General features: G+C 40.4%; 1 protein-coding gene across 3 annotated transcripts in view; it reads left to right on the top strand.

Moving 5' to 3' along the window:
• STAM (signal transducing adaptor molecule) overlaps positions 1–20,959 on the top strand; it is a 93,006-nt gene that overhangs the window by 52,751 nt on the left and 19,296 nt on the right. For 2 of the 3 annotated variants that reach the window (XM_080682252.1, XM_080682254.1), the window contains exons 3-8: positions 2,167–2,242; positions 2,324–2,419; positions 6,613–6,759; positions 14,118–14,208; positions 15,953–16,145; positions 18,970–19,064. In XM_080682252.1, the coding sequence (XP_080538378.1) occupies positions 2,167–2,242; positions 2,324–2,419; positions 6,613–6,759; positions 14,118–14,208; positions 15,953–16,145; positions 18,970–19,064 (698 nt within the window). Of the gene's footprint in view, positions 1–1,795; positions 1,839–2,166; positions 2,243–2,323; positions 2,420–6,612; positions 6,760–14,117; positions 14,209–15,952; positions 16,146–18,969; positions 19,065–20,959 lie in introns of all 3 variants that reach the window. The other variant, XM_080682253.1, reaches the window with a different exon arrangement.

Genomic DNA, 20,959 nt, shown 5'->3' with positions numbered 1-20,959 from the left:
ATGTCATGATGGTTTTTATAACTGCAAAAATCAGCATGGGGCCACAGATTCTGGCTCCTAAAATAAGCCAAACTGTGAAAAAAGGCAAAATCTAAATAATAATCTTATACTAGTAGTATATAATGTCTTTAGTCTAATAATGCTGCTATCAGATGCTTTTAATATCATACAAAATCAATAGAAAACAAGCTTTAGGATTGTTAAGAGTTGAATGCTTGACACATAATGAGTAGTTAATAAACATTACCTCTTTTATTTATATTTTTCCTCTTATCCCATGCTCTTCAAGTAAAACTTCTCAACAGACAATGAAACATCCTTAGAAACAGATGTTTCTATTTTTTATCCTTATTTTTCTCTGTTAAGAAGGGTTTTTTTCCCCTTTTTATCACAGTGCTTAGTAATTGTTTTTTCCATTCTTAAAGAATTTTTCTAGGATAATTATTCTTACTGGTCAAATTTCCAGGGCTCGTTAGAATTCAAATCACTTGATAATGTTTTGTCTTTTGTTTGTGTATTTATCCTATATAATAAAGAGGTAATATGCAAATTGACTATCACTTAAAGATGGCCGCCCCCATGTGGACACAAGATGGCCACCACAAGATGGCTGGCAGGGGAGGGCAGTTAGGGGTGACCAGGCCTGCAGGGGAGGGCAGTTAGGGGCGATCGGGTGGGATTGGGCCTAAATGAGCAGTCGGACATCCCTCGAGGGGTCCCAGATTGGAGAGGGTGCAGGCTGAGCTGAGGGACACCCCCCCCCCCCCGCACAAATTTCATGCACCAGGCCTCTAGTATTTACTTATTTCACAGACCGTAAAATCTATCAATTCGTTAGTTTTTAGTATATTCAAATGTTTGTGCAACTGTCACTACAATCTAATTTCAGAATATTTATTTCCCCCAAAATAAAACCTGTATTCCTTAGCACTTTCTTTCATTCCCATCTCTCCTCAGCCCTATAAACCACTAATTTACTTCCTATCAGTATGGTCTTACCTATTCTAGACATTTTGTAAATGGAATCATACACTGTGTGGTTGAATCATAAAATATGTGTTTTTTTGTGACCAACTTCTTCATATAGTATAATGTTTTCAAGGTTTATCCATGTTGTAGTATGTATCAGTATTTAATTCTCTATTTCCCCCCATTTTATTTGGCAAAATACAAGTAACATGAAATTTACTATTTTAACTATTTTTAGGTGTACAATTCAGTGGAATTCAGTACATTTACTGTGCTGTGCAGCTATCACCACTATTCATTTCCAAACTTTTTTTATCATCCCAAACAGAAACTCTGTCTACATTAATAAGAACTCTTCATTGCCCCCTCCTCTTAGCCACTGGTGACTCCTGTTCTATTTTCTGTCTCTGTATTTGCTTGTTTTAGGTACTTTATATAAGTGGAGTCATACAACATTTATCCTTTTGTGTTTGGCTCTTCAACACATAGATCACAATTTTTGCCCAGCCTTGTGGAGTTTTTAACCTTTGTTTGCCTGGCTTTTCCCACAGCAGATTGAAATGGACCCTTATGTTGGTATATAGAACTGTTTCTTCATATACTAGTAGTTCCTTCTACTCTGTCTTGCAAATTTTAGCTCCCTCAGCCTTTTGAATTCTGATTTCTGTCCTCTCAACTCAGAGAGATAATGTTCTCTTCTTGGGATCACCTTCTCTTTACTGAGATCCAGAAACTGTCTTAATGCAGGAAGCCTGTATTGCTATCTGGAAAATATCTCTAGGTAGAAATTGAGACAAAGGCTTATTTAATTTGTCTTCCTTCTTAGAGATCATCATTATGCACTGCCTGTGATCTTGCATACTGAACAGGTACTTCAATGTATATTTTACATATGTTTTTCTAGTTTTGTAATTGTTTATAGCAGGAGTATAAGTCTGGTTCCAGTTATTCTATCATTTTATTTTTAAAACTTTTTTCACTCAGAATTAGCCTAAAATGCCTCATCTGTGATTGCTAAGGAAGAGAGACTGTTAATCTTGTTTGAAAAATTTAAAGGAACTTGTCAGTCTACAATTTTTCAGTTGTGCCATTAATAAAAATTAAACTTCTTTACCATATTCTCCCTATTGCCTATTATAGTTGGGGGGTGGGGGACTGATGTACTACTAATTGAGTGTTACATTTCTCATTTTTTAGACCTAAAGATTGTCTTCGGTCTATTATGAGGAGGGTGAACCATAAAGATCCTCATGTTGCTATGCAAGCTCTGACTGTGAGTGATTTGATTTTAGGTTCTATCACAAAATTACCTGCTGAAATTGAGCGCTTTTAACTTTGGAATTTATGTTTTTAGCTTCTAGGAGCATGTGTATCAAACTGTGGCAAAATTTTTCACTTAGAAGTATGTTCCAGAGATTTTGCTAGTGAAGTAAGCAACGTATTAAACAAGGTAAGGAACATTATTCCCAGAAATGAATTAAGACAGTGATTTTTCTTTATGTATTTTATTGTTCAGTTCCTCACATTTTAAATCAGCAGTTGCCAAACTTTCAGACCTCACGGACCACCGGTTGGCAACCACTGCTCCAAAGGTTTCCTTAAACCAGTGGTCGCCAACCTTTCGGACCTCAGGACCACCAGTGGTCTGCGGACCACCGGTTGGTGACCGCTGTTTTAAATCACAAAGGACTAGTCTGTCCTTTTTTAAAAAAACACCACCACAAAACAAAAAACTCTTTCTAGGCTATTTTCTATCCAATATTTAAGTAGATATTATGTTTTGCTGAAGAGACTACACATTTATAATTTAGAGAGTTGTTTTATTCCAGCCAAATTAGAGTATATTGAACCTCTTTTCTTTATCATTCCTTTCATCTGATAAGTAAATATGTGTATTTCTCTGATTAAATAATACCAGTCAGTTTTTGGCACAGTTGTTTTAAACCTCAGAATAATTTTGTAGCCACAGAATTATTTCCTCAATGTAGAATTGTTCAGAAGTATTCCCAAAATATAGCACTGTTGAGTTTCATCTTTATATGAATAAGGCCACTACTTGACCATCATAGGATTTTAATACTATATATTTACTTAATGAGTATAGAATAAAGAATTCAAGTCCTGATATTTAAGGACTTTAAAAAATGTAAGTTACTAAGAATATGTGAGGATATATTTTGGCGAGGATATATTTTTATTGATTTTTAGAGAGAGAGGAGTTGGGGGTGGGGAGAGAAAGAGAAAGAAACTTCAATGTGAGAGAAAAACATCAATCAATTGTCTGGTGCATATGAGCCCTGACTGGGGATCAAACCTGCAACCTAGGTATGTGTCCTGACCAGGAATCAAACCTGCAAACTTTTGATGTATGGGACCACACTCTAACTGAACCTTCCGGCCAGGGCAGGAACCATTCTTATAATGTCCTGAATATCCATCAAAATGTATCACTGTTTATAAAGAGACTATAATGTTTTCTATAATTCAATTGAAGATGTACCCAAACTTGTACTTAGTAGAATGAACAAATATTTTGAAAAACAAACAGCAACATATAAGAGAAAGGACTTCTCTTCATTTTTCAAGTGTTTTATTTATTTTTTAATAAGAGAACATTTATTTGAAAATCACAGAGATAGAAGAAGTAATTTGTAGAAGAAATGGGCTTAGGAAACAAACTGAACTTCCAAGCAAAATAGAGACACACTCAAGAGGGAGAGCAAGCAGAGAGCTTCAGTGGGATGAGGAAGGGGGGGTTGGTGGAGGATGGAGGGATTGAGCAAAAACGGGGAAAAAAAAGAGGGAAGTCATAGACATGGACAACACTGTGGTGATGGGTGCAGGGTGGAGGTGGAAGAGGGCATAGGGCATAGAGGGGATAAATGGGGATAGAAAAAATAAAATCCTATGTAATAGGATGTAATATGCAAATGGTCATTACGCTGTGAAGCGTAATGACGGACCATGTAACGACTGGATCACGGATCAGCAGGAGGGTGGGGCAGCGAGCTACAAGTGGGCGGTGGAGAGCTACAGGAGGGGGCAGGGCAGCAATCTATGAGGAGGGGGGTGGGGGGGGCAGAGGGAGCTACAGGAGGGTGGCAGTGAGCTACTGGCTACAAGTGGGTGGTGCAGTGCTACAGGAGGGGGCAGGGCAGCAAGCTATGAGGGGGGGAGGGGGTGGGGGGAGCTACAGGAGGGCAGAGCAGTGGGTGGAGAGCTGCTGGAGGGTGGCAGCGAGCTACTGGCGAGCTACTGGCGCACGTATTCATGCGCAGAGGTACTAGTAAATAAATAACAAAACAAAGAAACAAGTTATAGAGACAAAGGAAGGGCCCTTGGAGCTTAGAAGTGAGGAAGGTAAAGGTAAGGCACCTGAGGGGAAGAGGGGAAAGGGGAAAGGGCAGGCATGCTCCTGGGAGAGCCCCAAATGTTTTTGAATGAATGTATTGGTTTTATACTTTAGGTCAGTGGTTCTCAACCTTCCTAATGCCGCGACCCTTTAATACAGTTCCTCATGTTGTGGTGACCCCATAAAATTATTTTCGTTGCTACTTCATAACTGTAATTTTGCTACTGTTATGAATCGTAATGTAAATATCTGATAGGCAGGATGTCTTAGGCGACGCCTGTGAAAGGGTCGTTCGACCCTCAGAGGGGTTGCGGCCCACAGGTTGAGAACTGCTGCTTTAGGTGAAGTATTATTTCGAAGAAATAAAGTTTCCAGGGATAATGACATGTAGTGGACCTCAAATCAGACCTTAAATATTTAAGCAGCTTGGAAAAAACATATAAAATGCACATTAAAAGTCAGAAATTAGGAATAAAGGAAGTGCACCATTTAATTGTTTCTAAATTATTTTTATAATATTGATCTACAAAAAACAAAACAAACTATCTTCCTGCTGTACAAAGTTTGTTAGTTTTAAAATACTCTGACAAGTTCTGTCTTTCTGACCTCTAAAGTAAGTATTACCGTATTTAATCTGTTTGAATTTGATATGAGATATTTATGAAGATATCTTGATTTTTCATAGTGTGAAAATACAATGAGTTTATTTTTTTTAAATGTATTTTTATTGATTTCAGAGAGGAAGTGAGAGGGAGAGAGAGATAGAAACATCAAGATGAGAGAGAATCTTTGATCGGCTGCTTCCTGCATGCCCCACACTGGGGATGGAGCCCTCAACCCAGGCATGTGCCCTGACTGGGAATCGAACCAGGACCTCCTGGTTCATAGTCAATGTTCAACCATTGCTGGCTGGGCAAAATTAGTTTATCTATAATAATAAAAGCATAATATGCAAATCGACCGAACGGCTGAACAGCGCAACAACCATCCAGATGACCACGCTGTGACACCCACTGGTGCCAGGCCAGCCAAGGCGGGTGCGATGTGATTGGTCGGGGGCCCGGCCATCGCCCCATGATCCTCCCACAGGGGGAGACCCAGGCCACCTGCAGTCAGGGTGGTCAATCGGGGGCTCCACAATTGCCCCAAAGAGGGAGGCCCAGGCCACTGACTGGCAGGCTGTGGCGGGTGGGTGGGGCCTCCTGTGGGGCGAGATCAATCACCCCAAAGAGGGAGGCCCAGGCCACCGGCTGGCAGGGCGATCAATCAGGGGGCTCCTCGATTGCCCCAAAGAGGGAGGCCTAGGGGGTGTGTGGTGGCAGACGCGGGCAGCGCCAGGCAAGGTGGGTGCGGGTGGGGGGCAGGGCCTCGAGGCAGCTGTGGCTGCAAAGGCCTACCCTTGCATGAATTTCATGCATTGGGCCTCTAGTCCTATTTAATAAAAGAGTAATATGCAAATTGACCATCACTCCAACACACAAGCTGGCTGCCCCCATGAGGTCAAAGATGGCTGCCCCCATGTGGACACAAGATGGCCGCCACAAGATGGCCAGCAGGGGCAGGCAGTTGGGAGGGACCAGGCCTGCAAGGGAGGGCAGTTGGGGGCGATCAAGCCTGCAGGGGAGGGCAGTTAGAGGTGACCAAGCCTGCAGGGAGGGCAGTTAGGGGTGACCAGGCCTGCAGGGGAGGGCAGTTAGAGGCAAACAGGCTGGCAGGGGAATAGTTAGGCATCAATCAGGCTGGCAGGGGAGTGGTTAGGGGGTGATCAGACTGGCAGGCAGAAGCGGTTAGGGGCAATCAGGAAGGCAGGCGAGCAGTTGGGAGCCAGCAGTCCTGGATTGTGAGAGGGATGTCCGACTGCCCGTTTAGGCCCGATCCTACTGTGATTGGGCCTAAACCTCTAGTTTTTAATAACCAACTATAGTTTCTTATGTATTATCTATAGCTAGGGGTAATTTGTTTTCTTTTTTTTTTTTTTTTTGGTTTCTTTTTGCTAGGGGTAATTTATGATTTAAAAAGAGAATAACAACATTCAGAATTCTTATATTTAAGATATCTATATTAAATAATTGCCCAGAAATTAGTGTACTTTTTAGTAATTTTTTTGGTATGAAAAACTTTAATGAAAACATTAACCATACAAAAATTAAATAGCAAAACCATTCAAAATTACTTACAATTCAAACAGATTTGGCTTACTGATAATTCTCTATCAATTGATTATTTCCAGATATATTTCTCTATCAACCATTTCCAGATAAAATCTTATTAATTATTTTCTCTATTTTCAGGGTCATCCTAAAGTGTGTGAAAAATTAAAGGCCCTTATGGTTGAATGGACAGATGAATTTAAGAATGATCCACAGCTCAGTCTAATATCAGCAATGATTAAGAACCTTAAAGAACAAGGAGTTACGTTTCCAGCTATTGGCTCTCAGGTATTTTGTAAAGTTGTATGTGTGCTACAGTGTTTTTCTAAAGTAGCCATATTTATTTGAACTTTTCATCCCTCCAAACCCAGGTAGCTTTTATTACTTCGAAGGATTTTTTGTTAATAATAATCTTGCATTTCGAGGTGCCATAAAAAATAGGGAATATTAATTTGTTCCAACTTCTACTTTCCCACTGTTTCTCCTTTTTATAAATGAATTTGCTGTAACATTTGCAAGTAAAGTTTTTTAAGATTTAGTTCTAATATAGACAAAATTACTTTATTACATCAAGTAAGTCTTATTAAATGCTCTTAATGCGATCAAAAATAGGGATATCCTTAAAATTTAAAGATGAGTTTAGAGTTTCTTTTGATTATGAAGTTTATGAATACCTGTATTAAAAGTGGGAAGGAGATATAAAGGGGTCAATGGGAAGAGAAGCACATGAAGCATTTCTTCCCTTAATAAAACCTGACCAGTGGCTTCATCTTTTTCCTTTCTCCTAATAAATATGACTGACTGAAAGGCTTAACTTTTCTTTTCAAAAAAATATGTAATGAGACAGATGTCTAATTAATGTCATATAAAAAATGAAAGGGGCCCACCTGTGTGGCTCAGTTGGTTGCTGTGTTGTCTGGTACACCAAAAAGGTTGTGGGCTTGATTCCCAGTCAGGGCATATACCTAGGTTGTGGGTGCAGTCCCCACAGGAGGCAACCAATATCTGTCTCTCTCTCTCTCTCTTTCTCTCTCTCTCTCTCTCTCTCTCTCTCTCTCTCTCTCTCTCTCAAATCAATAAACCTATCCTCAAGTGAGGATTAAGAAAGAAAGGGTATCTCTTTTATTCTTTTTCTATTCTGGATAACCATCCTTTAGCATGCCCAACTAATCAAAAGGGTTTAAAATGTATGGATTGGTAAAATGTAATGAGTGGTACAAAAGCATGAGCAGAAAATCTCAGCTGTCAAGGATTCAAGTTTGGGGTTTTGACCACTTCAGGGAATCATGAACTGATTCATCCAGACTTAATCTAGACTTTCTCCAAGGCACTTCTAGTTTATCTGTGTACTCTTGAACTGTAAAAAAACCAGAAATATACTTAGGAGAGTAAGGAAGGGAGGATATTTTACTTCAAAAAATTTGCCTTTTGAATAGTTCTATAATGATAAATTATATATTTTAGAATTATTCATGACTGACAGCTGGCTTTTACTCTCAGAATAATTTCTAAAACTATAATTATAGAATAATTTTATGCAGAATAATTCAAAAGTCTTATAAGTTTTCTTGACAATAGAAGCAGTGTTTAATTATCAAAGTAGATTCGCTACAGAGAACCAACGTCTAGATGCTTAATGGAATTGCAATTTCTATGCCTCAAGAACCTATTCTAGAGCTTGTTATTCAAAATTTGGTTCATTGACCATCATCATCATCATCAGGTTGTTAGAAATGCAGCATCTATGGATTTATTATCTACATTTATCAGGGTCCTGGATGATTCTGTATACACATTGAAGTTTGAGAAGCACTGCTCTCAAATACAGCTTTCAGTGCAAGTGAAAATTGCATATCTGTCCACAAAGGGAATTGTTTCTGTAAGAGAAGGAAGAATTAATGATCTGCTTGATATATAGCATTTTTTGGTTAACCTAGACTCTCAATTGTGGGAACATCTTAAGGGATTCTCTAATCTAATCCCCTCATTTTACAGATGAGGAAACCGAGACCCAGAATGGTTAAGTGACTTGCCCAGGGCCACTTGGGCAAGAGTAGTTGACAGAGCTGGAAGTAGAACACAGGCTTCCTGACTTTCAGTCCAGTGTTCTTTCTACTACACCATTCTGCCTTCCGTTGATATAGAAGTTAGTGGATATGTGTCTGTCCAGACTAGGCTTCAAAGGACAAGAAATGGAGTGAACACGGCAAGAGGACTGATTGATTGATTGATTGGCATAGAAGTTAGGTTACTCTCCTGCTCAAAAGATTCAGGACATAGATCAGCAACATTAAAGTTAAGAGTTACTTTTCTTCTTTTCATCTAGATGTTACACAATACATGAAACCTAATTTTATTATAGTTGCTATCATTTAGCCACAAGAAATATATAAAATGCATATAAAGTACAGTAAGATGAAATAGAATGGTGATTTTTTTTATAGTACTTTCTGAAAAGTGTATCATTGAAAACGCTGTTTGTAAAGAACTTTATGTTTAATGAAAAAAATGTGTCATCTAGGGGAAAAAGGGAAGATCTGTAAGTACCTCTAGATTTTGAAGTCACTTAGTTGTATGTCATCACATTTAGTCAGACTAGATTTTTGTTAGCATTCTTAACAAAAGCCTATAAAAATATAAGGATTTTTAAATTTATTTTTTACCCAAGTTCAGAAGAAAATAATAAAAATGATAAGAAAAGTCAGACTTTAGTTACCTAACTTATTTTTATGCTGTTGTGATTTTTTTTTTAGTACTAACTTTGGATGTAGAGATGAAAGTAATGGTAAACTGCTACTGTATTTGGCTAGTTAATAAGACAAGTGTCATTGCTACACTTAGAACCTGATGATAGAAAGGAACTTTGAAAAGTGTGCAGTTCAGGAGTGCAGGCTTAATGCAGCTTGTTCTGCACTTCCTAATGGACCAATAGAGATTTCTTTATAGACCACAAAAAATCAACATATTTGTTTTGTGAAATTGACCAGATTGTGAAAAATTTTTATATATTATGAAAAAGGTTGCCTCTGACTTTCAATTTTCAGTTGTATAATCATTAAAACACTGCAACAAGAGATGGATCAGAATTGAAAGTACTTAAAGTTCTATGCAGTGAACTATAAAAAGCTTTTTTGTAATCAGCTTTTCTAAAAATAAATGCCTTGTGTATTTGACATAAAATATACTAAGTGAAGAATATATAACTGTGTGTTACTATAATATTTTGCCTTTCACCTGCTCAACAATCATTTAAAAATTAGAATTCCGCCCTAACCGGTTTGGCTCAGTGGATAGAGCGTCGGCCTGCGGACTCAAGGGTCCCAGGTTCGATTCCGGTCAAGGGCATGTACCTTGGTTGCGGGCACATCCCCAGTAGGGGGTGTGCAGGAAGCAACTGATTGATGTTTCTCTCTCATCAATGTTTCTAACTCTCTCTCCCTCTCCCTTCCTCTCTGTAAAAAATCAATAAAATATATATTAAAAAAATTAGAATTCCATTTTTTATTGATTTATCTGGGAATTACAGTATACATTTGTAACTTTTAAAAATCTGTTTTGAGTTAATACTGTATTATTTCATGTAAAATGTAGAAACCTTGCAACAGTATAGGGTTTATCTACTCCACACTTCAGCATCCTTTATGCTGTAGTCATCTTACATATGACATATATTTCCTACATGCATTATAAATCCCAGGAGGCAATGTTAGACTTTTTGTTTAAACTTTGAGGGGCCCCCATTTTATCTGATTTTAGAAGCTACATGTGTTAATTTAATCTTCTTAATATCCTGTAGTGTGTAGGTGATATTATTATTCTCATTTTGTAGATAAGGGACTTGAGACACAAAGAGCATGGATTTAGCATTTGATCCCGTGTTTGCCTGACTACCCATTCTTAACTACCCATGTCATAGCACCTTGTTTGAAAGTGCTATCAGAGGAACATGGAGAAGGAGGGAATGCTTTATTAAGAGGCTTAGGGATGTTTCACTGAGAAAGTGTTATTTTAGCTGTTTACCCACTGATGAGTTGCAACTCAACAGGGAAAAATGTGGATGGAGTAAACAGAGCCAGAGGGGAGGACATTATAAGTAAAGCAAATGTGTGTCATAGGTGTAGAAATACCAGTATGTGTATCTATAATAATAAAAGGGTAATATGCTAATTAGACGGGACATACTTCTGGACGTCCTTCAGGACAAAGCGAGGTTGGAGGGAAGCCAGCCCGGATCCCGGGTGCCTGCAGGCAGCCTGGGGGGAAGCCAGCCCGGGTCCTGGGTGCCTGTGGGAAGCCGGTGCTGGCAGCCGAGGGGAAGGAAGGCCTACTCTTGCACGAATTTCGTGCATCAGGCCTCTAGTATAAGTATACGTATGCATAGCAGCTGCTGCGGCTGCTGGCGAGACCCGGAACCAAATCTGGGTGAACTGCAAGGAGCTAATGGCTGCCTAGGAGGTGGAGCTTTTGACGCTGACTGGCATAGAAACTGACCAGTCAGAACCAAATCTGGGTGAACTGTGAGGAGCCAACGGCTGCCTAAGAGGCGGACCTTTTGATGCTGACTGGCATAGAAACCGACCAATCAGAACCAAATCTGGGTGAACTGCGAAGGCAGAACCTACGGTGGGGGCTGAGGAGGGGTTTTAAGGGCAACAGCTCTTTGGTGTAAGATGTAAGAAAGCGGTTCAATTTTTTAGTAACTGGTTTGGCAGTATAGTGCATGTGGCTGGCTATTTGTCCAGATATAGGGATTATGTATTTTTGTCTGCAAAGAGCATCTCCTCCTGCTGAAAAAGGCTTCCCCCCGCCCCATTTAAGCAATCCTATCCTATATAATCTATACTAATAAAAGGGTAATATGCTAATTAGACTGGGTCAACCGGCCATCTTCCGGATGTCTGACTTCCTTCCGGACAAAGCCATGGTGTGGGGGCCGAGGCAGAGGCAGTTAGGGGTGATCAGGCCAGCAAGGGAGGGCATTTGGGGGTGAGATCAGGCCGGCAGGGGGTTAGGGGTAATCAGTTCAGCAGTGGAGGACAGTTGGGGGCAACCAGGCCAGCAGGGGAGGGCAGTTAGGGGTGATCAGGCCAGCAGGGTAGAGCAGTTAGGGGTGATCAGGCCAGCAGGGGAGAGCAGTTGGTGGCAATCAGGCTGGCAGGGGAGCAGTTAGGGGTGATCAGATAGGCAGGCAGAGGTGGTTAGGGGCAATCAGGCAGGCAGGCAGAGGCAGTTAGGGGCGATCAGGCAGGCAGGCAGAGGACTTAGGGGCAATCAGGCAGGCAGGCAAAGTGGTTAGGGGCGATCAGGCAGGCAGGCAAGTGAGTGGTTAGGAGCCAGTGGTCCCAGATTGCGAGAGGAATGTCCGACTGGCGTTTTAGGCCCGATCCCACAGGGCCTGTGGGATCGGGCCTAAAATGCCTGTCAGACATCTCCCAAAGGGTCCCCGATTGGAGAGGGTGCAGGCTGGGCTGAGGGGACACTCTTATGCATGAATTTCGTGCAACAGGCCTCTAGTATACATATAACATGCATATATATAGGCTAGCAGTTTCTGGTCACTGATAGAATGGTTGAAAATAAGACTGGTAAGATAGGCTGGAGTCTCAGTTGCCTTTATTGCCATGGAAAAACCAAGAGGCCTTTGAGTCTTAGAAGCTTCTAATTCCAGAAGTGTAAATCAATTTATGTATTAATTTACTTGTAAGCTACCTTATTTACAAAATACATTTAAGATGGACAGCAATATATTCCCAGAATTAACTACATGTATTTTGTTTTACCAAATAGTATAATTTTATGAGCATTTATATTGTTATACTAGAGGCCCGGTGCACGAAATTCATTCACGGGGAGTGGGGGTGTGTCCCTCAGCCCAGCCTGCACCCTCTCCAATCTGGGACCCCTCAAGAGATGTCCAACTGCCCGTTGTGGGATCAGGCCTAAACGGGCAGTCAGACATCCCTCTCACAATCCAGGACTGCTGGCTCCCAACCACTCGCCAGTCTACCTGCCTGATTGCCCCTCACCATTTCTGCCTGCCAGCCTGATCACCCCCTAACCACTCCCCTGCTAGCCTGATTGACGCCTAACTGCTCCCCTGCTGGCCCAATTGGCCCTAACTGCTTTCCCCTACAGGCCTGGTCCCCCCTAACTGCCCTCCCCTGCAGGCCTGGTCCCCCCCAACTGCCCTCCCTCCCCTGCAGGCCTGGGTCCCCCCCCAGCTGCCCTCCCCTGCAGGCCAGGTTCCCCCCAACTGCCCTCCCCTGCAGGCCTGGTCCCCCTCAACTGCCCTCCCCTGCAGGCCTGGTCCCCCTGAACTGTCCTCCCCTGCAGGCCTGGTCCTCCCAACTGCCCTCCCCAGCGACCCAGGACACCAAGCCTTCCCGCCCATCTCCCACTCTGCTCTGGGGCGACCCAGGAAGCCAAGCCTTCTACCAGCTCTCCTGCTCAGCTCTCCCATCAGGCTGGGGCAATCCAGGACGCCAAGCCTTCCCGCCCATCTCCCGCTCTGCTCTGGGGTGACCCAGGACACCAAGCCTTCCCCCCCACTCTCCAGGTTGCTGGGGCAACCCAGGACGCCAAGCCTTCCAGCCCATCTCCCGCTCTGCGCTGGGGTGACCCAGGACACCAAGCCTTCCCCCCCACTCTCCAGGTTGCTGGGGCAACCCAGGACGCCAAGCCTTCCAGCCCATCTCCCGCTCTGCGCTGGGGTGACCCAGGACACCAAGCCTTCCCCCCACTCTCCTGCTCAGCCTTCCCCCCACTCTCCTGGTCGCTGGGGTTACCCAGGACAATAAGCCTTCCCACCCATCTCCTGCTCTGCTCTGGGGCGATTCAAGACACTAAGCCTTCCAACCCATCTCCTGCTCTGCTCTCCTGTCAGGCTTGGCGTCCTGGGTTGCTGTGGCAACCCAGGACACCAAGCCTTCCCCCCCGCCAAGCCTTTCCCCCCCCCCCCCCCCCCCCCCCGCCACCGCCCGTCTCCGAAGGCTCCATGGCTCGGGCAGACGCTGTCATTTTGGCCCATCAGTTTGCATATTCCCTCCTTATTGGCTGTGGGTGGGGCCATTTTTATTGTGAAGTGACAGTCAATTTGCATGTTACTCTTTTATTAGATAGGATATAAATCTGAGTCCCTAAAGAGGACATCCTAACTTTTAATCGGGAAGCAAGCAATAAAATAGAATCCTTAAATACATATTTAAAATTTTTTAAAGCTATCTGTTTTTAAAATAGTTATCTCCTCCCTCTATCAATCCCTTTTCCAGTTTTATTATTTTTCTAAACTTTTTAAATCTCTAGTGTTTTTTTTTTCTTTGTTTTTTACATACTGTCTGCTTTTAGTTTAACCTCTTTACACAAGTCTGCAACAGTGTTATTAGGCTGTTGGCTCTAAGTATCCAGTTCTCAGTCTGTTTTCTCCAGTTCTAACTCTTCTCCTTTTCAGGCTACTCCAGTTGTATTTCTTTATTCTTCAGAAGTTTGTTTTATTTATTTATTTTTTTTACTTTATTTATTTATTTTTTTTACTCTCCAGAAGTTTGTTTTAGATTGACAAGAAGGATCTTGCACCTTTGTAGATTAGGTGGGGTTAGGAGTATTTGAGATCAGTCCTCAAATATTGTGTTCCTTTTTGTGTGTGTTAGGCTGCAGAACAAGCAAAAGCAAGCCCGGCTCTGGTAGCTAAGGATCCTGGTACTGTGACTAACAAAAAAGAAGAAGAAGATTTAGCCAAAGGTATGTTTTTAAGTCCCTGATGGTGGCAAAAAGATGGGTTGCTTACTTAATATTTTTTTCCTGAAATACTTTAAAATAAAAGAAATAGGACTTTACAGCTAAAGCTGTAATCTACTTTGTTTCCCTCAATATCACTTCTTCCTCTTCTCTCCCAAGCCGACTATCATGTATGTCTTATTGATCAGTATTTTTACTACACAATTTACGCATAAATATCCATAAACAGTACCAAGTACTTTTTGTGTCCAATAAAAATTTTCATAAATACTGTAGGTACCATCTATCTACAACTGTATTTTTTATGCAACGTTTGAGATCTATTCATGATTAGACATATGAATCAAATTTACTTTTTAAGCTACTGTATAATATTTCAGTGAACTAATAAATACATACTATAATATATCCTCCTCCTGATGGACATTTGGGTTTTATTTTTTTTTATTTTTACTGTAATAAATATGCTGCATTGAATATACCTATATGTGTTCTCGTGTGTGTGTGTGTGTGTGTGTGTGTGTGTGTTTATTTTGTGTGACTAAAAGTGAGGTATTGTTGGCTAATGGGGCAGGCATTTCTTCAATTTTGCTAAATAGTTTTATTTTCTCTTTCATCATCAATAAAATACAGGTTCTCAGCAATTAGTAAGTCCCCGTGTATGAAAGCTATTATTATTTTTAACTTCCTGACAGCATTTGGTATTGTCAGTGTTTAAGTTTCATGAATCAGATAGATTCCAAATGATGTCCCATTATTTTAAAATTTATTTCTTTTACTACCGGTGAGGTTGAGTCGTTTTTGGATGCTTATTTGCATTCTGTCTCTTTTTTTATTGAGTCTCTTTTTAAAAAACATGATGATATGTAGAAAGTCTTTATTTTGCATGCTAATCATTTGCCTATTTTATCTATAGTAGATATCTACTCTTGATTTTTGGCTTATACTTTAACTTTGATAATAGTGTGTTTTATTAAACAAGTTTTAGTCAAAATTTTTGCTTTTTTATGTCTTAAGTTGTTCTTTTCCTACTCTAACATCCTTAAATACATACTGCTATATTTTCTTATGATAGTTTTAAAGTTTTATTTTCTCATTAGGTCTTTCATTGAGATCTAGAACAGAGGTGGAAAGGAAGAAGGGATTTGGGTTGATTTGAAAGCCAGGTAATCAATCCCATAGTGATAGCCTATATGGGGAGAGGAGGATGGAGATAGAGGAGACACAGTTGAAATCTATTTTGGGGAATTTGTTAGGTGAGACTTTATTGTAGTTATTTCTAAATTCCAATTCTTAGACTGATTATAAAAGAATTATCTTTGGAGCAATAAAATACAGGTTCTCAGCAATTAGTAAGTCCCCAATGAGGTTTGAGACTATTCCCCAAGTGATTTTATCATTTCAGGAACTTAGGCTATAGAAATACATTGAAAAGCCAAAAGAAAATGTATCTGCAACTAAAATTTTTAAAATGGATCTAAGTTTATGTCTTTTTAATTACCTAGAATTATTTTAATTGTATTGTTCAGTAAAAAATAGTCATCATGCTGTTTAATTTTTTTGTTTATTTTTTTGAACTTTCAGTTGTGAATGAATGAATAAAATTGATGAAATGATTTTTATTGTCCTAATTTCCATCTACACTACTGAGAGAAGAATACTTTTTACCTTCAGATATATTTTTGTAATTCTTTGGATTATTGGACATGTTAACATTTTGGGTCTTTTTAAACCCATTATTTTCTAGCCATTGAGCTGTCCCTGAAGGAACAAAAGCAGCAGTCCACCACCCTTTCCACTTTGTATCCAAGTACATCCAACCTCTTAACTAACCACCAACACGAAGGCAGAAAAGTTCGTGCTATATATGACTTTGAAGCTGCTGAAGATAATGAACTTACTTTTAAAGCTGGAGAAATTATTACTGTTCTTGATGACAGGTGATGGAAACTTTCATGTGAAAATATATAACATTATTTCCGTGTTTCATATTACTACTGTTGGATGCTATCAACAAATGCAATTAAAAAATACTGATCCAGCTATTTTCTTTGTCTGATGTTTGCTTTGCTTATGATATACTGGCTGGATTCTTATTTTGTAGTTTAATTTTTTTCTTATCTATTTAATTAGTTTTAATTTTTTTTTTGGAGGCTTAGTTTAATCTATTCATTTTTGGTTCCATCTAATATAGATTGTTAAATTAGTAAAAAAGTTAAGATTTTAGAAAATATACCAAATATGTGTATATATATGTATTTGTGAAATCTGTAAGAAATACAGAATATAGTGAGTTTATTATTTAGTGTATTTGTTTGGAACAAATTAATTTTACATGGAATTATATGCATTTACATTATCATAGGAAAGGTGATTCAGTGCATTTGTCTTTACTACAGCTTTATGTTTATGAAAATTGTTATAATGAAGTACTAAACTTGGCAAATAAGTGGTTTTAAAAATAAATTTGAGTAGATTTAAGGTTATTTCTATAACCTATATATATAAAAGCGTAATATGCAAATCAACCAGATGGCAGAACAACTGGTTGGCTATGACGTGCACTGACCACCAGGGGATAGATGCTCAATGCAGGAGTTGCCCCCAGCCCGCAGGCCCCAATCACCTGATCAGGGCCTGCTGGTCAACCTCTTGGCCCCTCCCCCTGGCTGGCAGGCTCTGATTACCCAATGGGGAACAGGGAACTGGGGGTGAGTGGCGGCGGACGTGGGTGGCAACGGGGCCCCGATTGCCCCACTGGTCGCCCCACACACACAGGGCGGCGGTGGGGGGTGGGGCCAGCTACTGGCAGCCGGGGAAGATCAGCCCGGATCGCAGGCCAGGCCTAGGGACCCTACCTGTGCACGAATTTCGTGGGCTGGGCCTCTAGTACATACTATAATACTAGAAGCCCGGTGCATGAAGTTCTTGCCCTCGGGGGTGGCGGGGATCCCTCAGCCTGGCCTGTGCCCTCTCGCAGTCTGGGAACCCTTGGGGGATGTCCAGCTGCTGGCTTAGGCAGGATCCCCTTGGGGAGCTGTCAGTCGGACATCCTTAGCACTGCTGCAGAGGTGGGAGAGGCTTCCACCACTGTTGCTGCACTTGTCAGCTGTGAGCCTGGCTTCTGGCTGAGCTGCGCTCCCCCTGTGGGAGTACACTGACCACCATGGGGCAGCTTCTGCATTGAGCGTCTGCCCCCTGGTGGTCAGTGTGTGTCATAGCAATGGGTCATTTCACCGTTTGGTCGATTTGCATATTAGCCTTTTATGCCTGCGGGATTGGGCTGAAACCAGCTCTCCGATATCCCCTGAGCAGTCCCGGATTGTGAGATGGCACAGGCCAGGCCGAGGGACCCCACTGGTGCATGATCAGGACTGTGGAGGGATGTGGGAGTTTGGCCAGCCAGGGAGGGACCGCGGGAGGGCTCCAGGGCATGTCTGGCCCTTCTCACTCAGTCCCAATCGGCCAGACCCCAGCAGCAAGCTAACCTATTGGTCAAAGCGTCTGCCCCCTGGTGGTCAATGCACGTCATAGCGACTGGTCGACCAGTCAACTGTCTGCCCCCTGGTGGTCATTGCACTTCATAGTGAGCTGTTGAGCAGCCTTAGCATATCATTAGCATATTACCCTTTGATTGGTTGAGTGGCCGACTAGAAGACCGGGCACTTAGCATATTAGGCTTTTAATATATTGAATGATTTCTTGATTAGATAATAAGTTATATTTGAGCTGTTTTATTGGAAATTACACAAAACTTTGATCATTCATTAAAAAATATTTATTGAGAGCTTGCTAGCTTTTCTTAGACTAGATATAGATACAGTGAAGAAACAGTATGTACCTTAAAATGTGTTCCTTGTGAACGTTTTGTGCTATAAACAGTGTCTCTCATATGTGTTTTCTTGTGGGGAAAAAATTTGCTGATATGTACTAGATAGAGCACAAGAATGGACATCTTGATTAAGGTCCTATTATATATCATACTAGAGGTCCGGTGCATGACATTTATGTACTTGGGGGAGGTCCCCTCAGCCCGGCCTGCACCCTTTAGCAGTCCGGGAGCCATCAGTCAGACATCCTCCGCACTGCCGCTTGTGGCTGAGCAGCACTGACCACCAGGGGGCAGCTTCTGTATTGAGCATCTGCCCCCTGGTGGTCAATGCACGTCATAGCAACTGGTCACTCCACTGTTTGGTCGATTTGCGTATTACCCTTCTATTATATAGGACTAGAGGCCCGATACATGAAATTCGTGAAAGAGTAGGCCTTCCTTCCCCTGGCTACTGGCACTGGCTTCCCTCCGGCACCCAGGATTCGGGCTTCCCTCAGGCTGCTGGCAGGCACCCGGACCCGGGCTTCCCTCACAGCCCCGGCTTCATCTGGAAGGACGTCTGGTCTAATTAGCATATTACACTTTTATTATTATATAAGATTACAAAGGATTCTTACAGTGGAGCCTTCAAACCAGGTGGTTTGACAATTCTTAAATATATGGACCTCTTTTATGAGGGCAGAGTTAGTGCCTTATAGTAAATCTTTTAAGCATTCACCAGCCTTCCAAAAGATAAAGCACTATGTGTTTAATAACTTGTTTTTTTTGAGGCCTCATCTCTTATTTATAATAATGATACATTCATTTCATTCTTCACTGGATTGATGTGGGTTTCAAATCTGGTATTAATGTAAGTTAAACACTATAAAAGGAAAAGATTTATAGAGGTAAAAATCTTTATTATAGTCAGATATTCTTTTTGTTCCTCATAGTGATCCCAACTGGTGGAAAGGTGAAACCCATCAAGGCATGGGGTTATTTCCTTCTAATTTTGTAACTGCAGATCTCACTGCTGAACCAGAAATGAGTAAGTATTTTCCAGTCTGTCAATGGATGATAATCATTAATGCTCTTAATGAAGGCTGAGTAAATTCAACTTTTTGGAGCAGGTACTTTCAAATGGTAGTGTTTTCAAGGTGTTTATTAAAAATGCAGCTGCCTGGTCAGTAGATTATTTACCATAAATCATCTAAGAATTGCAATCATTTGTCTACCAAGATTATCTTTAGAGAAAGTATGGATTTTCTTTTTTAAAAAAAATTTATATCTACCTATACATATAAATATATATATGTGTGTGTGTGATGGTGTGTGTGTGTGTGTGTGTGTGTATATTCACACACATATATGTATATATGTGCTAGTGTAAAAATGCACACTAAAAAGTGTTAATGGAATTTATGCATTATGTATTTTCATTATCATCAGTTGATAAAATGTGACAAATGCAGTGTAACCTCATAAACAATTCTTTGTTTTCAAAGGTTGAGACCATTTCTCTAGTGTTCTAACCTCAAATTTGGAAGCTGTGGCCTCTAAGCAACAGTAATGGCTTTTCTAAACCTTCCTGTAGATATTCAGAAGCGGCCATAGCTAATCATATAAATAGTGTTTTTTTCCAAATCTTTGCTGACTAGGAGAAATAAACTAGAAAGTGGGGCAAAAGTGGTAGTGATATTACTGACAGGCATAATAGTTGCAGGAGATGTAACTGGTGGTAGCTTATCAAAATGTTGATAGACAGTTGACTATATTTTTTCATAACACTGTACTTTAATGAATCTTCATAATGAGGAGTTTGAGTCATCAAGATTGTTATAACCTCCCTTTGTTTAAGGAAACAGTAATATGTTCTAGTCTATAAAGATTTCTATTAGTGATTGACATTTTTAGAATTTTAAAAGAATTTTTGTATATAAGTTGTAAGCCACAGTTATCTGGCATAATATCTCATCTCAGCTCATCTGTCTATATAATAACAGCTAGAAGGAATTAATGTTATAAACTGCAAGATGCGTAATTCTTTTTTAGTTTACAAGAATTCTAAGAATGGATTTTTGTCAGTCATCTTTTTATTTTCAATAGCACCAAGTACTGTATACAGACTAGACATATATAAATATTAATGCAATAAATAATACATAAGTGTATATATATAGAGATATACTTTTCTTTAAAAACGTAAGTACACTTATGTTTTCAAGAGAAGGCTTTCACAACAAACCAGACATTACGAATCTTGAGAAAATAATGCCCTGTCATAGTTATGCCAGGTTGTTTCTTGTCATTTTTATAAACAGATTCCTGATACCTATGTCTTTAATTCTTTTTTTGTTAGAACTAAAAAAAAACAAGTGTAGAACCTTGTTTGAATGGCAGTGCATACTGTGCTCACTTTTAACCTGGGCTGAGGGTGGAGGTTTTTTTGTTTGTTACTGGGGGTTTGGGTTGTCCTGAATCAATTGTTGGAATGGGTAGAATAGCCTCGAACTCTTCTGTTCATGATGAGATCCAAGAGCTCATGTAGATCATATAGCCATCTCATCTTTTTTTTTCCCATTATATAGCATTGCACTTTAAAATTAGTATTCCAACTCATATTTTCACTCTGGACCACCTAAAAGAGAAACAGGAGCAGCAGAGCTTATGTAATGTAGTCCTCGAGTTTGGAAGATGAGTGCTAGTGTGATCCTCATAGCCTCATTCTTTATGAGGAAGCAAAAACCCACTTAAATGTGTCAAATAGAAATACCTGGTCTCCTTAGCTTGTTAGATATTGGTAGACACAGTTAGATATTGTGAAAGCACTTTATTTTTTACATATATAAACATTTTATATGTATATTCACACACATACTATACACAATACACATGTGTGTACATAGTAATAGTATTGGTTCCCATGAGTAAAAGCATTGTAAA

This window comes from Plecotus auritus, assembly GCF_963455305.1.
Source record: "Plecotus auritus genome assembly, chromosome: 1".
Classification (NCBI taxonomy): domain Eukaryota; kingdom Metazoa; phylum Chordata; class Mammalia; order Chiroptera; family Vespertilionidae; genus Plecotus; species Plecotus auritus.
The sequence above is the reverse complement of the archived record's forward strand: the minus strand, read 5'-3'. Positions and strand labels throughout refer to the sequence as shown.